The 25099-nt window shown below is 42.6% G+C and overlaps 1 protein-coding gene across 2 annotated transcripts in view; it reads right to left on the minus strand.

The window, feature by feature from the left end:
- LOC141937384 (phospholipid-transporting ATPase ID-like) overlaps positions 1–25099 on the minus strand; it is a 75176-nt gene that overhangs the window by 21086 nt on the left and 28991 nt on the right. For both annotated transcript variants that reach the window (XM_074854941.1, XM_074854942.1), the window contains exons 5-18: positions 23365–23463; positions 22332–22393; positions 20698–20770; positions 20447–20517; positions 19189–19271; positions 15150–15308; positions 14074–14162; positions 8777–8973; positions 7414–7622; positions 5373–5416; positions 3618–3783; positions 2633–2821; positions 1676–1791; positions 52–216 (exon numbers count right to left, since the gene is read on the minus strand). In XM_074854941.1, the coding sequence (XP_074711042.1) occupies positions 52–216; positions 1676–1791; positions 2633–2821; positions 3618–3783; positions 5373–5416; positions 7414–7622; positions 8777–8973; positions 14074–14162; positions 15150–15308; positions 19189–19271; positions 20447–20517; positions 20698–20770; positions 22332–22393; positions 23365–23463 (1722 nt within the window). The remainder of the gene's footprint in view (positions 1–51; positions 217–1675; positions 1792–2632; positions 2822–3617; positions 3784–5372; positions 5417–7413; positions 7623–8776; positions 8974–14073; positions 14163–15149; positions 15309–19188; positions 19272–20446; positions 20518–20697; positions 20771–22331; positions 22394–23364; positions 23464–25099) is intronic.

The raw sequence follows: 25099 nt of genomic DNA on the forward strand, positions 1-25099 counted from the left end.
CATCCTCGTTGCCTCCCCCAGAGCTTGGCCCAGATTCCCTGAAATACCAACCATGAGGTCTTTTTCAATCTCTTCATATAACTCTGACAATTTATCTTCCCGTCCTTCCAAGGCAGTGCTTGCTTCATGGTGACGCCTGATCCACTCCTGAAAGTAGTCTTCGTCCAAGTTTTTATAGGCCACCACAAGTGTCCTCAGACCTTCACCAGCAAACTCCTGCGAGACAGTGGTGAGGCAGAATAGGTCAAAGAACAGTCTGCTCACCTGGGCTTACAAAGGACCCTCAGAAAGCAAATGGCTATCTCTAAAAGCTTCCTGCCTAAAGTCTGCAGAGAAAAGGTGAAAAAAATCACACCTTAGACCACAAACCTTGGAGTACTTTTTAAAACTAGTTCCAGACCACTTTACCATTGCCATCCATGGTCCTTACAAAGAACAAATTCAAAAGGGCCTTACTACTTTCTGTCTCTAAAGACTTACATTAACCAGGCAGTTGTTTCCTAGGCTCATATTTGTCAACAAAAGGTTTGTAACAGTGAGACCTAAATAAACACTGAATACAGCCTTGAATTTTGGACCTCGACTCAACATTTCTAGGGTACAAATGCTGGATGAAATGCACAGCATGAGCACAGTCAGTCATAACATCTCAGCAAGTCCTTGTAACTGTGCTTTCTGCAGATGTATGATTGACGGTATGGATCTCAGTGTTTGGTGGAATAACAGAGATCCATTTAGAAAACTGAAGTGTTCCCCCAGGCTTGAAGTAAAGGTGCATCAGGAACAGGCCACATCCATAGCTCTGCTCTGCCCTCTCCTTTGCCAGCAATTTCCTCTGACTCTTTCAGGCAGTGAGCAGAGATGTTTTTGCTATTGCACAACCCCTCTGGCAAAACTTTCTGTTATCTTTTGCTCTGCACCATACCAGCAGGATTTGGCATCACAAGGGGGAGTAAATATAGGCCAAAACATCTCCTTATGTGTAACCACCTCCCAGTGTACACCATCAACAATATAAAAGGCCACAAGTTTGAGTGATGCTTTTTCCTTGCTGCCCAGTCAATATGCCCCTATACGGTCTGGAAGAAGGGCAGGTGAGCAAGAATATGTCCCAGAACCACCCCGGTCCCTTCTGACTGAGACCTCTCAAATCACATTTGCTGCAGATCTGAATTGTGTTCAAGAAGGTAAATGGCTCTGTGGCCCTTTACCGATCAACTGAGTTATTCTGATCCAAGGCATGCTTGAATGCATTGGGTGCATGCGTTGTAGAGTAACAGCAGACTTGGATGGAATTTAGTTGCCAGAACACAGATGTGTTGTGCCATTTCAGGTGTTTCACCTATCCTGCCTGGCTTCCAGCTCCTACTGCAGAGAAATACAGGTTTTCTGGATGTCCCACACTCTATTTGCCATCTGTGTCCAGATGTCTTGTGCCATCTGTGTCCAGATGTCTTGGAGCAGTTCAAATAGCACCTGATGGCCCTGCTTAGGCAACTGATCTGAGACCTAAGGCTTTATAAATTAATTTCCCTCTCTATTCCATAATTTAAAAAATTGGTGCTTAGGTGCTGTTTCTGAAACCTGTTTTTTGTCTTATCACACAGTACATTTCCATACCTGGAGGAAAGGAAACCATCAAATGCAGAGCTGTTGTGCAGAAGAAAACACTTACATTCAGGTGTTCTGTGGTCTCCTCTTTGAGAGTGTCACAGGATGAATGGAGCAGCTCATAAAGAATGGTGTCAGCCCCCTTGCAGTACAAAGTCAAGTCACCCTCTGGACTCCGTACTATGAGGAAGAGGAGAAGAAATGCTACAGATCTCAGACTGAGGCACTTAGGATTCACAACACTTCCATCAAGACAAATAAAGGTTTTTAGAGGTGTCTGAACTCCACCAAATTTTGTCCAACTCCCAGGAATCAAGACAAGATTTGCTCAGAAAAGAAAATGCATCTCTCTCCACTTTAGTGGTAGCAGCACAGGCAACTGTACCCAGATTGCATTGGTCTGAGCAGATGCTTTGCTGGACTATGTGATTCCTACAAGCAGCACTTCAGACGAGACATCTGCATTCAAGTCAAGAACAATTTTTCTTAGGGAACCCGTCCTGCTGCTCCTAACAGTAAAAGCACTACAACTCTCTTGCTACAGTTGTGATATTCCAATCCACAAAGTGTCTGAGGATGTTGGAGGGTTAATAAAGGCTACACGAAGTTTCTTGAACCATTAGTCCATTTTCCCTTTGGACTTCTCTGCTCATCCTTGCTTTCTCCTTTCCCACTTCCTCAGATTTTGCTGATAAATTTGAAGCTGATTAGAAGGATGGCCTTTCCTGCATTGTCATGAAATAGGTAAGATATGCAAAACATTTAGTGTCTTCAGGAGGCTGCTGTATCATTGTGGTCCAGATGTTAAGATGTTCTCTCACCTGCCTAAGTTAAGTATTTACCTAGTGCTGTTGCTGTGTAATTAAAAAGTCAAGGGAGTCCATCTCAAGCACTCAGAAGTAAATGTTATTCAGAAAGCATTACAAAGGAGGTCTCCTAGGAAAAGGCATCACAGCAGAATGATGGCCAACTTGAATAGCTAAAAGGTCAGGAAGGAAAGAAGGGAGCAAAGGGAACATACCAATAACAGACATTCGCTTGCGAACATTGTTGAAATCAAGAATAGCCAGGAGTTTGTAGATTTTTGTTTCTCCCATTTCCACGACGGTGATGGTCTCTGGTGTGCGAGCCCGGAACACAAATCCAAAGTTTCTGGCAGCAGTGACGAGGGCTCCCTCATCAGGAGATTGGGCCTGATACACCAAGTTACCTGACATGCAAGAAAAAAAACAGGTGATGTAGCTTCTGCCTTGTTTCTGAGGCTAAACAAATACAAAATCAAAGACATTATAGCAGTTAACCCTTTGCTTTTCTGTCTATGCCCAATGGTGCAGCACTAAAAAGCACCTTATGTCCACATGTCTTCATCAAGTCCCATCAACCCATCCTCCAGGCCAGTATAAGAGGCCTCCTAGACTCTTTTGGGTCTTTTATCACTCTCTTTGGAGTCCAACAGATCTCACTGAGAGGACAACTTCCTTGGGTTTAACCACTTTTAGTTACATCTGATGTATTTTTCTGATCAGTATTTTCACCTTATATGTGTCAATTAATGGTTCTAGCCTTTAAAGCACAGTTTTCACCCTGGCTGGGATTTGAGGAGACTGACCCAGTACCTGTGGGGACACTGGGTGAGTGGAGCTAAAGAGTCCCCTGTGGATAGCTGCTCTATGATCTTTGCTTTATGGGACTTGGTGCAGAGCAGAGAAAGAGTGGGGCAAGCCATCTGCCACCTCAGGGAAGCTGTGGCACCTGCAATTTCCACACTCCAGAGATGTGGTATTTGCAGTAGTGTCAGCTCCACCACAGGAACACACAGGGACTGGAGGCCCTGATCCTTTCTCTTCCCATGTGGCATCTCCAAAGACATTGATTTATGTGTAACCATAGACTACAGAAAATCACCAGGGAGCCAAAAGGACCAATAACAGCTTCTGTGCAGAGAAGACATACTGTGGTGCAGGGTGAACATAACCGCTCAGTCTGGTGCCTTCAACAGTCCTCACCTTCCTTCTTCTCTTCTGGCATCACTGTGTGACAAAGTGAGAGCAGCCGGAAGAACCTGTGCGTCGGCACATCACTTAGCTTCACAGCTTCAACCAGGCTATGGTCATAGAAGGCAAACTTCGGGTCGGCTAACTGGTTGTATGAGAAATCAACCTTCTCTGTGTTCTGCAAAAATATGGCTCAATGTTATCTGTGGAGCTCTCATATGCCTGTACACCAGTGCCTGCCCATCATAGCCCCTCTGTCTTCCTTATATTTACAAAGGGCCCTCTCCTGCAGGGCTGTTCATGACAGAGATTGCTGAGTCTAAGTAAGTGGGAGTCATGAAAACTACTAAATCACAGGAGGGGACAGGCACTTGAGGTGCCTTTCAGAGCAGCACTCGGGCTGAGAACCTGATTAGCTAAAGATGCCTTCTCTGTACGACAACAAATGCTCCTATGGGATCCCTGCCAAAGGGTTTCTACAGCAAAGAAATGCCTGCCTTCAACACATGCCTGCTTGGAGGCATCATGTTCCTGATGTCAATGGCTGCCTGTGATAAGGGAATGTGAAAGCCCAGTTTAAAACAATTCAAAAGGCTGTGTTCTCCACCCTGTTCTCCCAAAGCAAGAAAAAATCGTCATATGGAAAAAAGATGACAGACAAGTGATGTAAAGGTTCAACTGCATGGGCACTGCCCTTTTTGTCTAAGAACAAGGAGCCCCAAGCAGAGGGAAATGTACTAGAGAAATGGCCAGAAGCTCACAGCATGATGTGTCATGAAGGAATGCACTGCCTGCCCCGGACGATTCCAACTCCCGCCCCGTCCCTGATGAGCTCAGAGTTTCCTGGATGGGAGTCACCCTTTTGACCTCTGCAAGCTGACATTTAGCGCTTACCACAAGAGCACAGACCCACCCTCCCACCCCCCCCTGCCACCTCATCCGCGCAGCAAGGTCCAGGCACTGCAACACCATGGAAGTGCGGGCAGTAGGACTCTGCTCCAGCGAGTATCATGGGCAGGAGGAGCTGCCGGGCAGCCAGTTGGCAGGAGACCAGCATGTCTCCCCAAGAAAGCCAGCCTTTTGCATTTTGCTGGCTGAGCGAGGGCAGTCTGGAGGCACATCACAAATAGCCAATTTCAGTGGGTAATTTAAGTTGTAAATGGCCTGGAAATGGATCACTGGGATGAGGAGTGGGATTTTCATCATCATCTTGCCCTTTGTTACTTGGGTTACTGCATGCAGTTTTCAGACATTTTAGAAATCCAAGACCTGTGGGATTGTGCCAGCAAGCAGAGGGTAGAGAGAAATGGAGAAGTCACCCATTTTCACACTTCTCAATGTCCAGACATTAAGGGAATTTGACAGTGACCTTGTTATCGATATGAACTGAACTTGCTGATTCCCCACCAAAGCCTTCATTAACTGCCAAGGATAATAAAATTCACTAATGTCCAAGTTTCCAACAAGCATTGATGGCCAAGCATTCAAGAGGAGCTATGCATGCACTAGGATGTCATGTGAAGCTGAGGGAACAGTGGGCACTCTGGCTACCCAACCTGAAGGTTTACACTAGACTTTACTGGAACGGAATGCCGCTCTGGCAATCCTCTGAAATCCACAAGAATACACATCCCTGTTGTCAGGGTCAAGACCATCAGCTCTTGCAGGGTCCAGAGCATGAGCTATGCCGGGGTGGGTTGTGACCACTAGAACTTAGGCAGGCAGGTTCACTGAAAGCACAGATCCTGATAGCTCTTGAGCACTTACCTCATTTATTTCTATCCTTTGTCCAGACATATCATACACATCACCTGCAAACAAGAAAGACTGAGGTTATAGCCACAAACTCCAGATAAGTGTAGTCTCTGAGCTTCTCTACCACAAAAACTGGTTAAAGTGTTTTGAAGCTAGTATCTAATTAAAAAGTTTCAGTAAGCATAAATATCTTGATATGGGCATTGGAGACTGATATCTCCGTATCAGTCAGTTTCTGTGTTAATCCATGACAAAATCCAGAGACTGACAGATGCTTGAAACACAAAACAGTTACGAAAAAAATGACTGGCATTTGGGTAAAGAAGACTTGTTTCAAGCTGAACCCAGGAAACACATAGTGCTAGGTAGGAAATGAAGGTGCTTTCAGGGAACGACCTCTCTTGTACCTTCCCTTTGGAATGCGGAACAAAATCCAACTCCTGGATCATACTGGGTTTGCAACAGTCCCTGGACAACCACAGAGGAGTTGTTAAAGCCCATTCTTCCCACATCTAGGTAGCAAAGCTGCTCCATACCTGCACCAGCAACCTCAGCTGTGAGCAAAGTCAGTTGTAGGTACTAGTACTCCCTCACAAAAGCCCTGAGGGTGTAGAATAAACTCAGAAGTCATCTCTCCTGAGAACTGCACATCAATTGATCCCTTCGGAACTGTAACCGAGAAGCTTTTGGACACCTCCTTCCCAATGAGAAGTTTAAACCTCCGGAGTACCTTCCCTGGCAGCAGAACTAATTCATCCTTTCTGACATGGCTTTCCCAAATGCCCCTGACCAGCAAAGCCAAAGAAGTACATTCTAAATGTTAAACATTTAGAAAACTATAGACAATAGACTGTCTGCCTTCTTTTCCCATATTTCCTGCTCATTTCTTGAAACCACAACCTATATCTATGTTAGTGGTGACATCCACTTTGGAAAAGTCAGTTAAGGACATATGAATGAACAGACTGAATATTTTTCAAACTGTTTAACAGCACTAACATTGGCTAGCATAGTAGCATTCTTTGAGATATGGTGGTCTCCAAATACACATAAACCAAGATTTATAGGAAGACATAACTTCTTTTATTAGTCCATCTGATAGCAGTGAGAAAAAAAGACAAGCTTCCTGGCACACTAGTCCATCAGCAGGTCTGAAACAGGCAAGACAAGCATCAATCTATGAATAAGGGACCAATTTCTCAGGGGAGGTGGGGTGGGGGATGTGTGGGGTGGGGGGTGGTAGTAGTGGTGGTAATCTAATCATGTTCATCAATTAGTCAGTCTGTGAATCGTTAGCACCTCTTGAGCAGTATGAAGAAAACTGCCCGGGGTGGTACAATGAATGAGCCTTTTACTGTTAGGAGCTAACAATTTCCCATTTTTTCCAACTCCCTACAAACTTTTCTCTCTTCTGGTAGGTGAAGTATGTCAGTGCTGAAGAAAAATGACCAGGCCATTGACTAGGTGCTGACTGAAGGTTCAGCTACCTGAACAGGATGTGGAAAACCGCTGCTCATGACATGAGAAATTGCTGAACGTGAGAGATAACAGTGTGGGAAGCTGACAAAATTTGCAGATAACCTCATGAGGGATGGCTGATTTCACAAGTGGCTAAGAGGGAGGGAGTTATGTGAGTTATGTGTTATGTTTTGCAGGGTTAGCAATACCTGGGTAACCATTTCAATAATGCCATAAAAGGCTGAGATTACCAAGGTAGTGATATCAGAAAAAAACCCAAATTTGAGTACCTATGTAGTAAAACTGGGACCAATGAGGGAAAAGTAATAAAGTGCAGATTTTTTAGTAGGGATGATACTGGGGCATAAAAAGGGAGGTAAAAGGGTGGCAAAAAGGGAAAAAAAAAAAGGGACAGGAAAATGATATTAAGATACACAAATGATGTAATCAGGGCTGTCCAGGCAGCCCTGATGGGCATCCCTGCACTTGATCACTGCAGCTTCTTACAGGACACTCTCTTCTGGATAGCACATCTGTGGACCGAGAGGCATACAATGGAATAAAACTCAGAGAATAAGACAAGTAGATAACATACCATAGGATTTGCCATTGATGGAGCACTTGTTGAAACACATGATGTTCTGAGTAAGAGTTCCTGTTTTGTCTGAGAAGATGTACTTGATCTGCCCCAGCTCTTCATTGAGTGTAGTGGTACGGGCCTGAGCCGGTGTGTCATTCAGCGGATAATACATTTTACGGTCCCAGTCAATGTAGAAACTGTTACCCAAGCGTATAATCTCTACACTGGTGAAACAGAAAGAAAAGGTGATGGAATATTCATTAGCTAAGGGACAAGATCTTTATCTTCAGCACTACCATTGGCGATTGCAATTAGAAGACAAATTTGAAGGTAATGACAGAGTGTACTCATCAGGTTGTCCTTAAATGGCCTGTAGTAAGCAATGCTGAAGCAAGTCCCACTGAAATGATCTGTTGGGCTTACAGTAAATTCCTTTCCTTTAGTTATAAAACATCTTATAAATGTATCCGAAAATTTTCTGAAGTCTTCAGACTTAAAAGTGAGGTGGGAGCAGTGGGTTTCACTTGGTGCAGTTTCAGCAGTGGTGCTCAGACAGGGACAGATTCCATCAGTGCTCTGGGCTGGGCTGAGCCTGGTGCCAGGGATGAGCACAGCCACAGCTCAAACAACCCAGAGCTCCACAAGAGAGAGTCATTGTGTAACTCGATACAGCCAAGGAGCTGTATCAGCTTGCAGATGACATGAGTTTCCACTTCGCTGGCTGGTGTGACATATTGGACAGGAGTGGGGTTAATTCCTCCCATTTACCAACACAAAAGAGAGTCTCAGTAGCAAAGCTGTCTGAAGAGTTAGGTGCCAATGATAAACTACAGACCTGCTCAGTCTACATCCCAACCTCAAGGTTTTGAGAGTGTCGGGGACACATTGCCTACTCTTTACCCCTGCTAGCCTATCTGCAAGAACTGGGAAGTAGCAACATTCACTCTGCTCATATAGCACCCCATACTATGGATCCTCAACCTGATTACACCTACTTACCTGGAAATCCACTCTTCACATGAGCCCTACAGCCACCTCAAAGAACACGCCATTCACTTTGTTTGAAGGGCAGTGCAAGTGGGAGAGAGCAAGACGCTAACTGTAGCAGGCTTCCAGCCTTACTCCTATAGCATCCTGCACCTACACCTCCCCTTCAACTACAAAATCATCCTCTTCTCTTCCAGGGCTCACTGCTGGCCCCGCTCCAACCCTGACAAAGACCTCCAAAGGCAGCAGAAATAAGAAAAAACATCACTGTAGTTGTGTGCAATGGTCCACAATGGGGTTGCATTTGTGTCTAGTGAAAATGATTCTCCCAGCTAAAGCAAAAGCTAAACCTCTCTTAAGATGAAACATGAAAAGAAGTTCTGGTACGTACCTGACGTAGAGCGAAATTGGCACCACCGTGTTTAGAATGATCACGTATGACCAGAACATGAGGAAGCCAGAGTAGGAGGCAGAGTTGACACCTTCTGCCCAGGGCAGATAGACCTGGAAGTAGTAGCCCTTATCATACTCCCAGATGCCATTGCCAATGGCTAGGATAAGGCACATCAGTGCTAAAAATGCAAAGATCTACAAAAAAACCACAAAAACATTGCATTTTAGAAACAAGGAATTTATTGTGTACAGGTTAATCAGAAGACCCTAATGAGATTGACTTGGACAGCCTGAATCACAGGAAAGTGTTCCTAGGGATGAAGGAGGAAAAACCAGAAAAGTTATGATGCTTTTACCTCAAGGACAAAATTACAAGGTGCTGAGTCTGGCAATTTGGAATCACAAGGCCTCAAACACCTGGGAATTTAAGTCTCAAGCAGACACCTAAACCAGGGTGCTCACGGGCAGCTGGCTGCAGAACACCAAATCTCCTTAGAGGTGAGTTGATCTGTGGGTTCTCAAACATCTGGCTAAACACCTGGGAACAGAAACTGCCTGGAGGACTCCCTGGCCTTTTCCTGGATGTATCGTAGTTTTCCTCAGCATTTCTGAAAAGCTACTAAAGATAATTTGTAACACAGAAACTCCAGCACTGTGCAGTTTGGAATTCAGCACTGACTATCATTCTGGTGATGGCTAAAGGAGAGTTAACCTCTGACTCAGAACTAATGGTTACCTTGGTATCTGCCATCACAATCTGATTACATTTCCTTTGAGCAAACAGAAAGCAACACTAACCATTGATGTGTATCCTTGGACTTCAGAGAAGCCTATTTCCTGAAGCCTAAAGCAACTAGGGGAAGAACAACTGGGAAGAGAATTTCAAAGTGGGAGGGGACATCTTAGTGAAAACAGGGGCTTGCTCAGGAACCCCATTTAATAGACACAAAAACATTACATAGGTCATAAAGCATTTTTGATTAAAAGAAGCAAGAACATAGCAAAACAATTGGAAAAGAATACAAAAAGAAGGGGAAGAAGAGAAGTTAACAGAAATTAATATAAACTGCAAGAAATTATAGAACGATGAATATCTAATAGTCATATAAAATATCAAGAACAGAAAAGAGTAAACTCCTAAACAGATGTGGAAAAAGCAGACATGTTCAACAGACAGAATGAGGAGGAAAGAGGCAGAAAGAAGTATCTATCGCTTATGATGTAGCAGATGGAAAAGACAGAAATGTTATGTGGCTCTTTCTGCTAATAATAAGCATTTTCAGTCCAGTGGGTCCAGGTAATGTAAAGACGAAGGCTTAGAGGGACTAGCTGAGAAATTCTATTAACCAGTAATGTTAATTTTTAACAATGCTTTGAAAACTAGGAAGCTTCACCATACTGAAAAATCTGCTAATACAGTTCCAATATTTGAAAGGTAGAAATGGTGATTGTGGGAAAGATAAACTGAAGTTAGCTTGACATTATTACTGGGCAAATGATAATAGAACCATTTCTGTTGATACGGACTTCTCCAAATATTTGACTTAAAACAAGCAACATCCTCATAAAAATGTAAAGATACGGAATCATCAGGCTGCACAACAGAGCAATTAAAAATCTTCTCTTGCAAGTATCATCATTAGGGAGGAAATATCACTAAGTAGGGCCATTATGTATAAGGCCACCCAGTAGCAATCACATTACAACAGTAATCAACCTTTTTAAAAAACAGTAACTGTGGTATAAACATAGAAACATTGCTGGTAAAGCTGATAGTTGTATTGCTAAGGTAATCTATGAGAGGAGGAAGGATACTTTTATGGAGTCACTTGAATCACTTGATGAAAAGATCGCATAAGTCCAACTTGAATTTTAATACCAAGAAGCTGCTAAAAGAGGACTGCAGTAAGTAAAGCTGGTGCGCTGAGTTTCAGGGGACACATTTATGTTCCACATCAGTAGTACCTTTTCTACTTAGTCATGGGAGGCCAAATAGACTACTCCACTTGTGAAATGGAGATAATATTGCTTGCTAGTAAGGAATGTGGTGCAGTGTTTTTAAAACTCTGTGACCAGCAGTAAAAACAGACTTCAATTTGTGCTGTTGTAATCATCAGGACTTGAGGATATATGAGAGTCATGATCCACGGGCAGGTAATGTCCTTAATTAAACCAACAGACATAGTCAGAGAAAATAGACAAGACTATCTATTTTATAGATATTTCTGTTGTTCAAGTAAAAGATATTACTTCTGTCCCCAGGCCTTGTCTGTTGTAAAATAAACTAATCTTATCACTGTACCCTGAATGATTCCTCACTGCCCCACAGGTTAAAATTTGTCAGTTTGTAGAATACCACAATCCATGTAGGAAATTCGACATCTGATTCAGCAACAGAAATACACATGGGGCAAGACAGCAGCTGAACTTTCCCATATCACAGCAGCTCTTGTCTACGACTGCACTTGCTTTATGTACATTTTGCTTTATGTGCATTTTGCATGTCAATGGTCTCATCCCTAAAAGCTCCGCTTGTGTGCAATATTCATGCTTACACAAAGTTCACTAACGTGCTGTTTGCTTTGAGACAAATGCAAAAGACTGAGCCGTTAACTGTGACCCCAGAGATTAATTTCTGTGCAGAGAAACAACTGTGTGCAGGGTGTTGTAACTGTAACCAGAGGTCTGCAAGAGAAGGACATGAAAAAACCCTGATAGTAGGCTTGTGCATGATCATGGGGTGAACATCCTTGTTCTCTGGGTACTGCCCATGCACTGCTTGTGAAAGATCTTCTGCAGGACTGAGTAGGATTTTTGTAAAGAGGAGGTGGGTTTTGACAAACATTTCCTGTCGGACTGTGAATTCAAACCATCTCAGTTTCTTTATTGTCATTTTGAGTTCTGCTCCAGAAGTCAAAGCAGTTAAGTTGTTTAAGGGATGAAGGTGACAGCCCTATTTCTCGGAAAACATGCCTTCCCAAAACAGCTAAAAAGCGAGTTTTGGAGGAAAAAGAATTCCTGGAGCTGGCGGATGCGTCCCTGGCAGAGAAACATTCAATTCTCTCTCAGATCAACAAGAAACACTCCCAAACATGAAAAAAAACAGCTATGCTTGCCATCTGGAGAGGTTCACTCCTGATTAACCCTTGTTGGGACAGACCAGGGTGACATATAATCAGGACACCATTGTCAAACCCTGCTTAAACACTGCTTTGTGCCTGAAAGTTTTATGGACAATTAAAACATGAAATAGCTTTGCCACTGTTAACATGGAACAAGTTTCATCACACTTAAAATGAACTATTTATAGCAAGCTGTGGCTGCTTTGTATTTCCAAGCTCAAGAGCTCAATATACTGCCTTTTTTATGGCTGCACTTTGTAACCTTTGACCACCCAGTGAGCTGGAAGGACCTGATGCCACATCCCTTGGATGTGCAAAGAGCCTGGTTCTTAGGTCAGGATAGAGCTTTATTTAGACACCAAAATGTTAGGTGCCTTAAAAATGTGAGGATAAAAACATACCCTTGGCTTCATCACTGCCCAAGAACCTAGGGAGAGGCTGATGCAATCAACTGCAACTTGCTCAGCTTTTTAAAATGGAGCCAGGATGTAAATTCATCTTGTTCACATTCACAAAGAGAGGCCAAAGAGACTGAAAGCTCTGGGTGGGACCCTTGACTTGTGAGAGGAGATTTGGCAAACCTTATTCAAATGCTAAATTCTGACTTCCCTATTCAGTTTTTCTCTGCTCTGTTTCTGTGCCCTGTGGATCCCTCACAGCCCTACCCCAGAGCCCATCCTCCTTTCCACCTAAACCATAGCAGAACACCTAAGAAAATGTGAATTTTTTCAAACATTTGCAAAATTTTGAATGTAGGAGGCCCAAACCTTGCTTGATTTTGCTGTTCCCTTAAGTGTAAGGGAAGAAAACACTGAGGAAATCAAGCTGCTTATGGTAATCAAGATTTTCACTCAGTGGAGATTGGTGTAAGGTTACTGAAGTCAAGGGCATGTCCTTATTCTACATGGAGCAAGGACTCAAGAGAGCTTGAAGATGACCTTGGAGTTGCTTTCTGTGCTGTGTCACTGCTTTACCACCACTTCACATCTCTGGGAGTTGGGCTAATCACTGCTGCTTTGGTACGATTTCACAACTGGCTCTGTCCACTAATATCTCCCATCTCTGGGCCCACGTAAAGAGCTTTTGGGATCTTGAGAAAAAAGCAGGAGAGCAGGGGCTGAGATGAAGTGGCAAGGTGGGAGAGTAGCGCCATCCTGGAGACTGTGCTATAATAAGCCCCGGTGCTGAGGAGGCATGAAGTTACAAAGGGCAGGGAGAGCTCAGGATAGCCTTGCTGTGATGGACAGACTGCTGTTGGATGCCTTCTTCAGGGCTTGCTCCAGCACCTGGGGGTGGATCCTAACCCCAGCCGGGCTGCCAGGTTGGGCTGGAGAGCAAGGACAGAAGGAAAGAGGAGGGAACAGAGGGACCTTCCCAGTGTCATAAACCAAGGTGGTGCAGCATGCGTGAAAAAGCATGGCATGCTTTCACTCAAAGTAAAATAAAAGCCTGAAATTAAAGAGCTTTTCTTCAAGCAACACTGAACAAAGCAGTGTCAGTGTATGTCTTCCTTCCTTGAGCAGCTTGGAACTCAAGTGGTAAAATCTTGGGAAAGTCTCCACAAAGGAATCACTACCTCTGCCTGGAAATGTTTGCCATTTAGTAAAACCAGTGACAAGCTCAAACCTCAAATCAGATCTGCTATATAAGATTAGTGTTATCAAATTTCCCAGCTGCTAAAAACACCAGGTTTTGAGTATTAATGAGACCATTTCTCACATTTTACCCTAATGTGTTAAGTCAGAAGCTGGCATCATGTAAATTAACAAACTCAATTACCAAGTCCTATGTAGACATCACCAGAGATGCCAAGAAATCAGGAGGAAGAGGGAGAACTGCTAATGTTTATTTAAATAAAAAATGACAAAATTACTAGGGAAAAAAGGCATTTGCAGGCTTCAAAGTGATTCTCACAAGAAAACACAGGGCAAGGGAGAGCAGAGCAATTAAAAGCTCAGAAGAAAGGTCCTTAATGCTGTCAATGTAATGGCCTTGCTTTGCAAGATGGGCTGGCAGAGGCACTGCAGAACTCAGGCTGCTAATAAATTATTAGATAATTTTTCTTTTTATCATTAGTCACTTCTGATATTCCCTCATTTGTGTGGACAAAGAGGTGGAGCATCTGGAAGTGATAATACATCTGAAGAAATGAAGACACATTAATCAGACTTACCACCAACACAAGGACATTCATGAGCCGATCAATGCTTGTCCGTTTAAAAGTTGTTTTTCCACTGTTCTGCATTAGTTTGGTGTCTGGCCCTAGAGATGAAACACACTTGTGAATTTTAGTAATAAAGCTTAGTTGTTCTAAAGCTGATTCCCTCTGAGGCCCCACTGTGCTTTACAGCATAAATACTCATCACAGCTCTCTTGAAGACAGGTACGTGCAGTTTACAGTGCCAGTGGAAAACTTAGGCAGAAAAAGGTTAAGTAAGTCACTTGCCTTAGATGATATAGAGAGAGTCACATAAAGCCATTAATTCCGGATTTTGACCCTGCTCTCTTCTTTCAACAGTCAATCCTCCCTTTCAGGTTTAATTACTTTTCACAGAATACTTGATACTGCTGTGTTATTGGTGACATATTATACATCATCTCACATGTCTACAGCAGTATAGAAACAATAGAAGGTCTATGCTCATAAAAAACATAGATCTAATGGCGTACAATGGTATTATTGGTGACTCTGATATTCCAATGTGGATTAAAATCGCATAGAAATAATGTGGAATTTTTAATCAAATACACTCAAGAATGAAAAATTTTAAACAAGCCTAGTGAGAGAAAGACTCCAATCGGCCCAGTGTGGGCCAGTAAAGGCAGATGTAATTCATCTTTAATTCTTAAACAGATTTAATTCTTATATTCTTTTTTATTGATTGATTAAGACTTCTCTCATATACTTTGCTGCATGCATTTCTGAAATAAGAGACTACTTCTGCTACTAAAGCAACTAGAAGAATCAAGACAGAACTGGATATTGTAATGTAGTGTTTGCAATCCAGTTTTCTCTTATAGACCACTATAAAAAACCCCTCAGATTAACATCCCGTGTAATATGCATAATTTCTAGCCTAGAGTTAAGCCAAGGGATCTCACATATTGCTTTGCTTTTGTTCTTGTACCTGGTAGAAACATATTTTCCAAAGAGGAAAATACTTGGTTCCTTTGTGCATACTGGGTGCGATGTACTTCCATGCTAGTGCTGCTGTGCTCTGCAAATCATATGTCAATTTTTCTACCTACCAGCATAAATAACGAGTCCAAAGCACCATTCTGTGTTCCTAATAGTACAGCCCCTCAGCAACATCTTCTCATTGTCCAGGGCATACTTCTCGCCTCGAAGAGTAAGAGTTCCTGTGAATTTATCCAATTTGTTATTTGGTGCCTCACATTTGACTTCACCTGTAAAAGGAAGGTAAAAACAAAAATGAAAATCTTAGCCCAGAAAGATGTCAGTCAGTACTGCATTCTCAGCTGTTCCCCAGACAGGGAATATTTCACACAGTAGCTGCAGTCCACTCCTGACCCTGTCGTTCCCATCCTGTATCCTGATGTTTTGAAGTAACAAGATTCAATGTTCTGTAAATATGAACATCCATATTTACTGATGTTTTGGGACATTGCTCCTTCCCCGTGTTCATGTCATAATCCAATGAACCACAGTGAACTTGGATTTATCCTATTCTTTGAACATGGCAATTTTTTACTGGTAGAGTGCAAAACAAAGTTTCCACAGCTTTTATGTGGGTGAGAAGAAATGTTGAACCAGCAACATACTTTTAATCCTTTCACAGCAAGTTCATAGTGGTAGGATGTCACTGGATAACTTTAGCTAAAAGTGCCAACCTCACATAATTCCTACTCCATTTTCTTTAAAACTGCAGGAGTCTAAGCGAGAAAAATCATAGCCTGAAGGGTGCAAAAGAGTAATTAAGTGAAGTGTCTTTGTTCACTGTTTTTTAATTTCATCTGTTTTATAATTTAAGTCCCAGTGGCACATGAAAAAAGATAATGCTACCTTCTTTGGCCATGCAGCTGACACCGTAAGTGATTGGAGAGCCTGTTTCTATTTCCATTCTTTATATTTATTTATTGTAATAAAACATGTTCACACAAAATTATAAACAGATACTTAAGTATAAAAATTATTTAAATCAACACTTGCACCTGACATCTAAAGATTCAAAGCAGAGCCCTGTGCATGCATTGAAAAGAACTGGAAAATACAAATATGACTTACTGAAAGGGAATCCATCAGTTAATCAGCAGGAACATTAAAGTTATTTTGATCACGGGCTGCAAATATCTACATTTGCTGAGACTACAGCTTTTCCAGCTGTTCTCAGACAAAACACATCAAGCTCAAGATACGGGAAACAAAATCCAGAGAAGGCCAGAAGAACAGTACAACTTTAAGTATTGCACTAGTCTCCACCACTGCAAATTTTAAAATCAAGAATGAATATTCTTTTCATAGAAAAGTAGCTCTACTCTGGGGCAGACAAACCATCAGCCTTGAAAGATTAAGTGATTAGGAAATTCTGTGATATATGTGACATCAGAGCTCATACGAACAGCTATGCTGACCTACTTTATCATCTGGTTAATCCAAGAACAATCAGACCTGTGCTCCATCATTTCTAAAAGCCTACAGTAACCAGACCCTTCTCACTGCAGCCCTTGCAACCCCTTGGCAAGCACAGAGAAAACAGAGGTGCAGTGCAGTGCAACCTGAAACACAGGCACAACGAGACCTTGGTGAACGAAACCCAGGGCATGGTCCCCCACCAGGAAGGCTGTGCCCCTCCTCATGCCAGCTGTGGGACAAAGCTTGTGTGAGTACCTTGCGTGTTAACACCCACATCTGCTTTCCAGTAAGCGGGTGGCTCTGGATTACTGATACACTGATTTTGAGATCAGAAGACTCATCCAAATGAGACTGATCACAAAAAAGTGAGAAGGTCTAGAGATTCACTCAGTACACCTGCACTGACCCCAGTAACTCTGCAGCTGAAGATACCTCAGCAGGGCACTGTGCCTCCTGTCTCCTCCTCCCATTAACAGCAAGACGATATCTGAATGCATTTCACCTGAAAGTTAAATACCGCCAAGTCTACATGTGATAAGTAATAGGTATCTTTTCCTTTCTCATCTCCCAGTTCCCCAAATCAAGTAAAGACATTCAGCGTTTTGCAAGCATCTTCCTTATCTGAACCACTGCAATGTCAACAAACATCATAACTCACATTAAGCATTCCACCAAGTGCCTGTATTAGCTGCTCAACCCTTTCCTCTCTTCCTGTCTTAAGAAGTAATTAGATAAAGAGTTACATAAATATTTAAATACTTCTACAGAGGTTTGCTGGGGAAATGCAAGGTTGGGTCTGATTCCAGGCACTTTTCCCAGTACTCTGCCAAATATAAATCATCCTGGGAAACATTTTATTCATTTTAAGTATTGCGAAGAGGCCACTCTTATTTACAATATAACTAAAATAGAGATTTAAAGGACAAATAAATATTTGATTTTAAAAGTTTTAATGTTCCAAAATATTTTGAAACATTTTTTTTAATTATGCAGTTTCAAGAATTCAGTATCCTTAGAAAAACATTACACAGAAAATGCTTGGAGAATTATTTAAGATTAAGATTTTGCTTACAAGTTGATACACACTGCAGCCTCTTCAGGAAAATAATTAAGGCATGCCACTGAGTATTAACATAAAGCATCTAACTGCACCTGTAAAAACATATTACTCAAGACTTAAAACACTCAGAATCTCAGCCACCACTTCCGAGAAATCCTGATGTACTGAGCTGACACTCAGCTGAGACCACACACACTATTTCTCAAAAGCTCAATGTAGAAAGCAAAAGAAACGCCGATGCCTTTGGATGGCTCTAGCCAGTCCCAGCTATGCTAACTCTCTGCCATGTCCCCACCATTTGTCCTGGAATCAGCTAGTTAGTTCGAAGAGAATTTTTTAAAAAATTATTTTTCCTCTTTATCTAAAAATATTTCCTGAGACCCTGCAGTCCTTGAGATGTTCCAAGGACAGTAGCACTTACTCCACCCTTTCCCATACCGACTCTTCCTGTAATCATGCTCTCGTACCTAAGCCAGCAGGGCACTGCAGAGTGTGACTAACACAACTTGCTCTGTTCCTCCATTCTCTCTCTGCAGGCAGATGATGTGTGAGCATGGAGTATTCTGGTTTTGACAAGTCTGGCTCATTTCTGTGTACGTACTGCTATATACTCCCTCGTATGCGGTGACAAGATGCATGGGAATGACTCTAAGCTGTGTCAGGGGAGGTTTAGGCTGGACATTAGGAAGAATTTCTTTACCAAGAGGGTGGTCAAACACTAGAACAGGCTTCCTAGAGAGGTACTTCATGCCCCGAGCCTGTCAGTGTTTGAGGCGTTTCATCAATGCCCTTAACAACATGCTTTAACTTTTAGTCAGCGCTGAAGTGGTCAGGCAGTTGGAATAGATGATCACTGAAGGTCCTTTCCAGCTGAAATTTCTATCTATTCTATTCTATTCTATTCTATTCTATTCTATTCTATTCTATTCTATTCTATTCTATTCTATTCTATTCTATTCTATTCTATTCTATTCTTGATATACAAAACAATGCTAAGAAAGGACATATTGCCCGCTAACCACATCTGCATTGCTTGTCTTTAAATATCCTAAAATGCAGTCTTTATTTTGGCATCAAGAGAGGAGAGAAATGCTGTCAGGGCAAGGCTTCAGGATGGGAAGTAGCCACCTGTCCTTTGTGCAGTTATTGCTCAGGTCTGCATGGTGTCTGGAAAGCATCACTGCTCAGAAGCTAAATGTAATCACATCAGCATTGTTGCATCAATGCAAAAATGCAGCATCAAAATATTTCAAGATTAGAACTAAGCATTCAGTTTTGGGAAAAGTTTCCACTGCACAATTACACAAACTCTTGTACTGAAGTTCAAGGTGGGCAGTCTCAACATGTACAGACAGATGCAAAAGAAAAGTGTGCAGCCAGAAGGAGAATTGTCACCAATGCAGTTTCAGGTTACAGCCATGCATGGCACCAAGACCTGCAAATGAAGGGAGATCTCTATGCTGTTTGTATCTGTTGTACAGATTGCAATGAGCCCATTCTGTTTTCCTGCCACTGCATCCAGAGGACTCCTATCAGGGAGCAGGGCATAGCCTGGAAGGAAGACTCCCAGGTGCTCTCTGGACGCTGGTGCCTGGGCAAATCCCCTCAAAAGTGAATTTTCCATGTAGACTCACCATTGAACTCTGTCAGTTTCTGAAGATCTTCTCCAAGCTCTGCAGTGACTGTCAGTGCCTGCTTCACCTTCAGGTTTGTTTCACTGTAACAAATAACACGAAACAAAAGCATGAACTGAAAGTCCTATGTGAACTGAAAGCTCTCCCCGAAAGACAGTTCTGTTCTTGAGGATATTCTTCCTTAGACACCTGATGGACCATGCCATCACTGGCCTTTTTTACCTGGCCAAAGGGTGTATTTGTCTCTTTCAGTTGCAAAGATAGGCAAGCCAGAGGAATTCTGGTCATGATATCATGGTACTAAAGATAGTGAGGTGGCTCTGTCTTATCATTTTCACTGCAAAGTGCACTACCAGGCACCTGAGCTCCCTGAGCAGCTGTCTATCTTGCCACACATACCACACCGAACCCTGAGGCATCTGAGTATATAGGAGAGCTCAGGATTTTCTCCCATTATTCTGGTCCCGAAGAGTATTCAAGTCCTGGAACTAGCTAGCTGGGGAGTTTGAAATGCAATGTCAAAGAAACACTGCATTTGTTCCGGGTCTCCTGGCACTTGCATGTACAGGAACCGCAAGCTCATTTTCAGCAGAAATCAGATGGGGAAAGTCCAGAGGGCTGTCTGTAGGGTACTGGGAGAGACACAATTCCTTGATCTCTCAGGTCTTGCTTAGTCCTTCAAGCTGATGCTAGCTCCAGTCAATCCAGAAAAGGTAATGCAAACTGGGTCATAAAGATGAGGTCAAATCCAGTTTATTCCAATTAATACAAATTAGTTGCAGCCCTCTGACTTGTGGTCAGTTGTGCTCTGGAGTGAGCAACATTTGGAGGCATTTGCAGAGTGCATGCATTAATATTATGGTATAGCAGTCCAAAGGAGATTACTGGAGTTACTGTTTGTGATTATCTCGCCCAGATAATCTGGCTAAGAGAAAAGACTAAGGGAGACACAAGTAACAGAAAGTTTCTGCCAGTGACCTGGGGTAGTGCAAGAACACATTTCAAACTAACTCTCAGTGTTAGAACTGTCACTAAAAGTAAAAGGAAAAGTTCCCTCCTCACATGACATTTGCACTGAAAGAGCAAAAGTATCTACCAGAAGATGTTATTTTCAAGATACCGACCCAAGCTTTATTTTATGTATTAGTAATCTCTTGCTACAAAAGCTATTGCAGGGAAGGTAGCAGCACCCAGGGTCACCAGAGATTTGGCCTTGCACTGGCAGCAGTGATTGTACCCGAGGGCCAGGCTCGCTTACCCGTCCAGTTCAGCCGTCTCGATGTACGTCAGGCTGTGCGGCTCGCTGCTCGACAGTAACAGTAGATCAGCCTGAACACAGACAGACAGACTTGGCATGAGTTCACATGGTCAGAGGGCATGGCACTGTAATGCTTTTGCACACCGCAGGTCCCTGAGTTAGTTATTGTCACTAATGACTCATTTGCTTGTGAGTGATAAGAGTAATTACAAGGACTAACTGTGAGCAGGATGGAGAGAAACTGTACTCACCGTCACAAAGTTGTTGTTTTCTAGTTTTATTATATCTCCCACTTGGACATTCATCCATTTTTCATCCTTTAACCTGCAAGAAAACTCCTAGTAAGTAGGCACATAAACACCACTTGGGAAAGTAGGATACTCAGGTCTGCTCTTGAAGTCAGACTGTAGGTGCCATCAGAACTTGAGATGTTGATAAGAAGGAGCAGGGTCTGCCATGATGTGGCCTGATCCATACTAAGCCAAGGGACCATCACAATACAAAAAAAGAGGTAACAGTGATGGGGTGACCTGTGCAGGGTTGAGACCAATCACCACAACAGCAGCACAGTCCATGTGCACTGTTCTGTCTGGACTGGCTACTCCCTTCCTTCTCCTCAGGCATAAAGGGCTACATTGCCTCATAAAAAAACTCTACTTTGTGTAACAGACTTCCCAAACACCTGGGAAATTTGCCACTTGTGTTAGTTTTTCTAAGCGGTATTAAGGGCCAGAGCAATGGTTCTGTGTGGGCCTGGCTGTCAGGAAGGTCAATGCAGGTGCTTTGGCTGTGCGTGTACCTAGCTAAGCTCATGTCTGCAGTGGCCTTCACAGCACTAAGCAAGATGTTCATGCAGACAGCCAGCTAAACTGAAAGTGACAACGTAACCAAGTCATGATAGCTGTACATGCGAAATCTGGAGGTGAGAAATATCAAGAGCTATATCAAAACAGGACTAGGTATTCAAGCTTGAGTTCAGCTCAGCCTTTTTCAATGTTCATCAGAGTTAGGCAGGATGTATGCTTTCCAGTTTTCAAACAAAGGCAAAATATTAGAAAATTTCTATTTCAATGTCCATTTCCTGGACACAGTAACTAATACACAGTAAACTAAGAAACGGGTTTACTTAGCAGAAAGCACAAAAAGTATGTTCCTATTCTTCAGTTTCCAGTTATATTTTTAACTGTTTTATCATCTGTTGGAGTTTACACAACATACTGCTATCTATAGTATGGAAAAAAAAGTCACCAGAGACTTCACAGCTGTCTGCAGCTGTGTCCTATGCACAGTTGGACTCTATGGAGCTGCAAGTAAACAGCACATCTGTCTGCCACGAAAGCCAAAGCTATCTTTTCTGCAGGAAAGAACAGTACTAGCTGTACAATGTCCAAAGCACACAGCTGTAATGTTTTGAGTACATCTAAGTCAGAAGTGCTACACACACTCAAAGTATTATGACATATATGAGAAAGCTATTCCTGCTTCTCAATTTAAAATAACTTGTTGATAATGCCTAGTTTGCTTACTGCAGAAATAAATGTTATGAACATAAACGGACATGGGAAGATAGCCTTGCTTGTCACTTCTAGGGTAAAGACTAAAATAATACAATACTCTCAAAGTATCACTTATTTAAACATATACATACCCAGGAACAGAAAGAATTTACTTTTTGTCAGTGCAAGGTCACAGCCATAATGTCCACACTGATTTTGGTACTGTGTTCATTAATCAGACACATAGTCCAGAACTGCATGGTGAACTAATGGTGTGAAAGACAATTCAATTTTAAATTGTTTAGTGATCCTTGCAAATCACACAGAAAAAAAAAAATTAATAAAATGCTCTTCCCCTTCAAAATTACAGCAAAAGAAAAAGGACTTACATGCCGTTGATCAGCACCTGGACTGGGCGGTTGTTGACGTGTTTGTCACTTTTGTGTCGATTCTGAAAATTTTGAAAATCAGAACATTAGAAGGTATTTCCGGGAAAATAAGCACACAGGAACTGTAGGCAGTTCATTAACATTTTAAGTTTTCACCCAGCTGGCTGAATAGGTCAGGCAGATTAGAGCCACAACTGAGTCATAGTCAAGCCCATGTTTACACTAGCAACATAGGGCATAACTGGACTGCAAAGGGCAACAGGCAACACGGGGCTTGCTCTTGGAGGGAAGGAGGGTAGAACCATATGCATCACTTAGCATAGTCCTGACTCAACTGGTGTTGGTCCTGACTGTCACAGTTTTGTAAGCTAAGCACCCAGAGAAATCCATTCCTCTGCTCTGATGTGGAAAGTGGCCGCTGACATTCTGGCATTGCTCTCTGGGAGAGCATCTCGCCACCTCTCACCTGCCTACCTGGAAAGTTGCACTGAGTCTCCATAGACAATCAAAATTATTTCATAATGAGAGAAAATCAGATGCTAAACTCAGCTCTAATGTCACCCTGTGAAGTTAATGGGACTTTGACCATTAGTTCTGATGTGAGCAGGCTTCGGCCAAACCTGTGCAAGTTTGAAAAATCACACACAGACTGTATGCTTACTTCCCACCAAATGTTTCTTCTGCCTACATTGCAGCTAGATGGCAGAGGATGAGTTCTCCAAAGTGGAAGCCTAAGAACAGACTTCTGTGCATGTGTCCAGACATATTTATTGGTGACCACCTTTTCAGACATGCTGAGCAGTTTCAGAGAAAGTCAGTGGAGCTGCTGGGCTGCTCAGCAGATTGGAAGTTCTAGCTCCTTTTTAGGTAATGAACCACAGATTTGGGGATCTAATCTCAGACACCATCTTGGCCACAGACCAGTTCTCCAACTGCCTGCCACTGACTGTTTATTTTAAGTGGTTTGCTTTAGTCATTGTGCTGAAGAATCACAGGCAAACTCCAAAGTACAGGTCAGCAATATAGATCTTACAAAATCATCGATGGCATCCTTGACTCCCGATACAGCCAGCACCAGCACTAGGGGCACCACCGTTGTAAACCAGGCCAGTGAGGAGATCTGAGGAATCAACTGTAGGAAGAAAAGATCTGTTGAGAATTTTCCTGCCAGTTCAGTAAACAGATGGAAACAAAACACTCTTTTCTGTGGAAGCTGCAGATAATTTTTTTCTATGATGTCTGAATACAGAATAGAGACAGAAATGCAGCTCTATCACTTACATGTGAACCCACAAAGGTGGGACAGGCAGGGAACCCATGTTTTGCTTAAAAACAAGCTGTAATTTAGGATATAAACATGGAGCTGCCAGGAAGTGTAGTGGGTTGCTCTCTCTTGTTGTTTGTAACATTAGGATTGCAAAGTCCCCAGTGGATTTCTCTGGAGGCACTGACATGGGCAAGCCTGCTGTGAGGGACCCAGAGCTATCTGAGGAAGGCCTGCTGTGCAGAGCCTTCAAAAGCCTCTATTTTTTGTTTCAATAACTCTTCACATTTTGCTGAAGTAAACTTACTACCAATAAAAAACACAGAGCTGTTGCCAAGGCTGACCTTCCTCTTCCAAGATCAACAGAGCCATTTTTGTTTCCCACATCTTTAATGCTTTAATAATGAGAGGACCCAAGAGTTGAAGGTGACTCTGTCATGCCTTTGGTGATGCAGAGATGGATGTCTTACCCCAGCATCTCTGTGCCCATCAGGTTGGATCTGTGCGGTGTCAACTCCATGTGCATTGTGAAGTTGACGTTGATGCCATGAAATCAGATGCTTAAGGGTGGAGAGCTGCTCTTTGAGATTGCTCCTTCCTGTCACAACCCAGATCCAGGCAACCACAAAGCCAGCCATAAGGAATGATGTTTAGAGGCAAGCACAGCCCTGCTCAGCTGTGGAGGCTGCAGAGACATGTAACCGCTACCTTCTCACGTAACTGAGAATATGCATGTCCTACTGGTCTCTGACAAAGGAGTGGGGAGACAGAGTCCCCACAGCCTACCTATCACATCCACTCCTGATGCAGGAAGAGATACTCCCAGTGCTCCAGGGATGGAGTGAGTGGGCAGAAGAGGGAAAAAAAATTAAATGGAGGAATATGTAAATATAAAAGACTAATGGCTGCCCTCTTTAGCCTACCTTAATGCTGGTAGCAGAAAACCCTGTATGCTTTTATACACAGTAGCTCCTAGATGGTTCAGCAAAAGACACAGCAGAATAATTTAAGGCAAATAGTTTGAAATACTATGAATTTGGTAGACAAACAGCTAGAGTGCAGTACAACAACACAGGAATAGCGCTGCCAACTTAACTGAAAAGGCACTTTCACTAGTTTCTTGAAAAATATACACGGGCTGAAATTTCCCAAATTCGTTCCCAGTGAATAAGCAAAGAAGATTGTATGTAGTTTGCTACAGGCTTAATAATTTCGCCCATGCTTCTTTGAGCTGAAATTGAAAAAGAGCACTTGAAAAAGGTAATTTTGCAAACTTGTGTACACTGAATGGTCAAATTTAAAATACCATACTTGAAACATAAAATTATACCCTTTTTTTCATAATGTGTATTCCGGTATGACTCAGCAACAACAGAGTACACTGCGTTTATCCATATTTTAGCAAAGTGCAAAGGGGCAGAAGTCCTGATATCCATTTCTTCATTGTGTTCGGCTTTCAGGCAGAGTAGTATTACCAGCAATGATGGGCAAAGTGCAACCCAAT

The sequence above is a fragment of the Strix uralensis genome, chromosome Z, assembly GCF_047716275.1.
Source record: "Strix uralensis isolate ZFMK-TIS-50842 chromosome Z, bStrUra1, whole genome shotgun sequence".
Classification (NCBI taxonomy): domain Eukaryota; kingdom Metazoa; phylum Chordata; class Aves; order Strigiformes; family Strigidae; genus Strix; species Strix uralensis.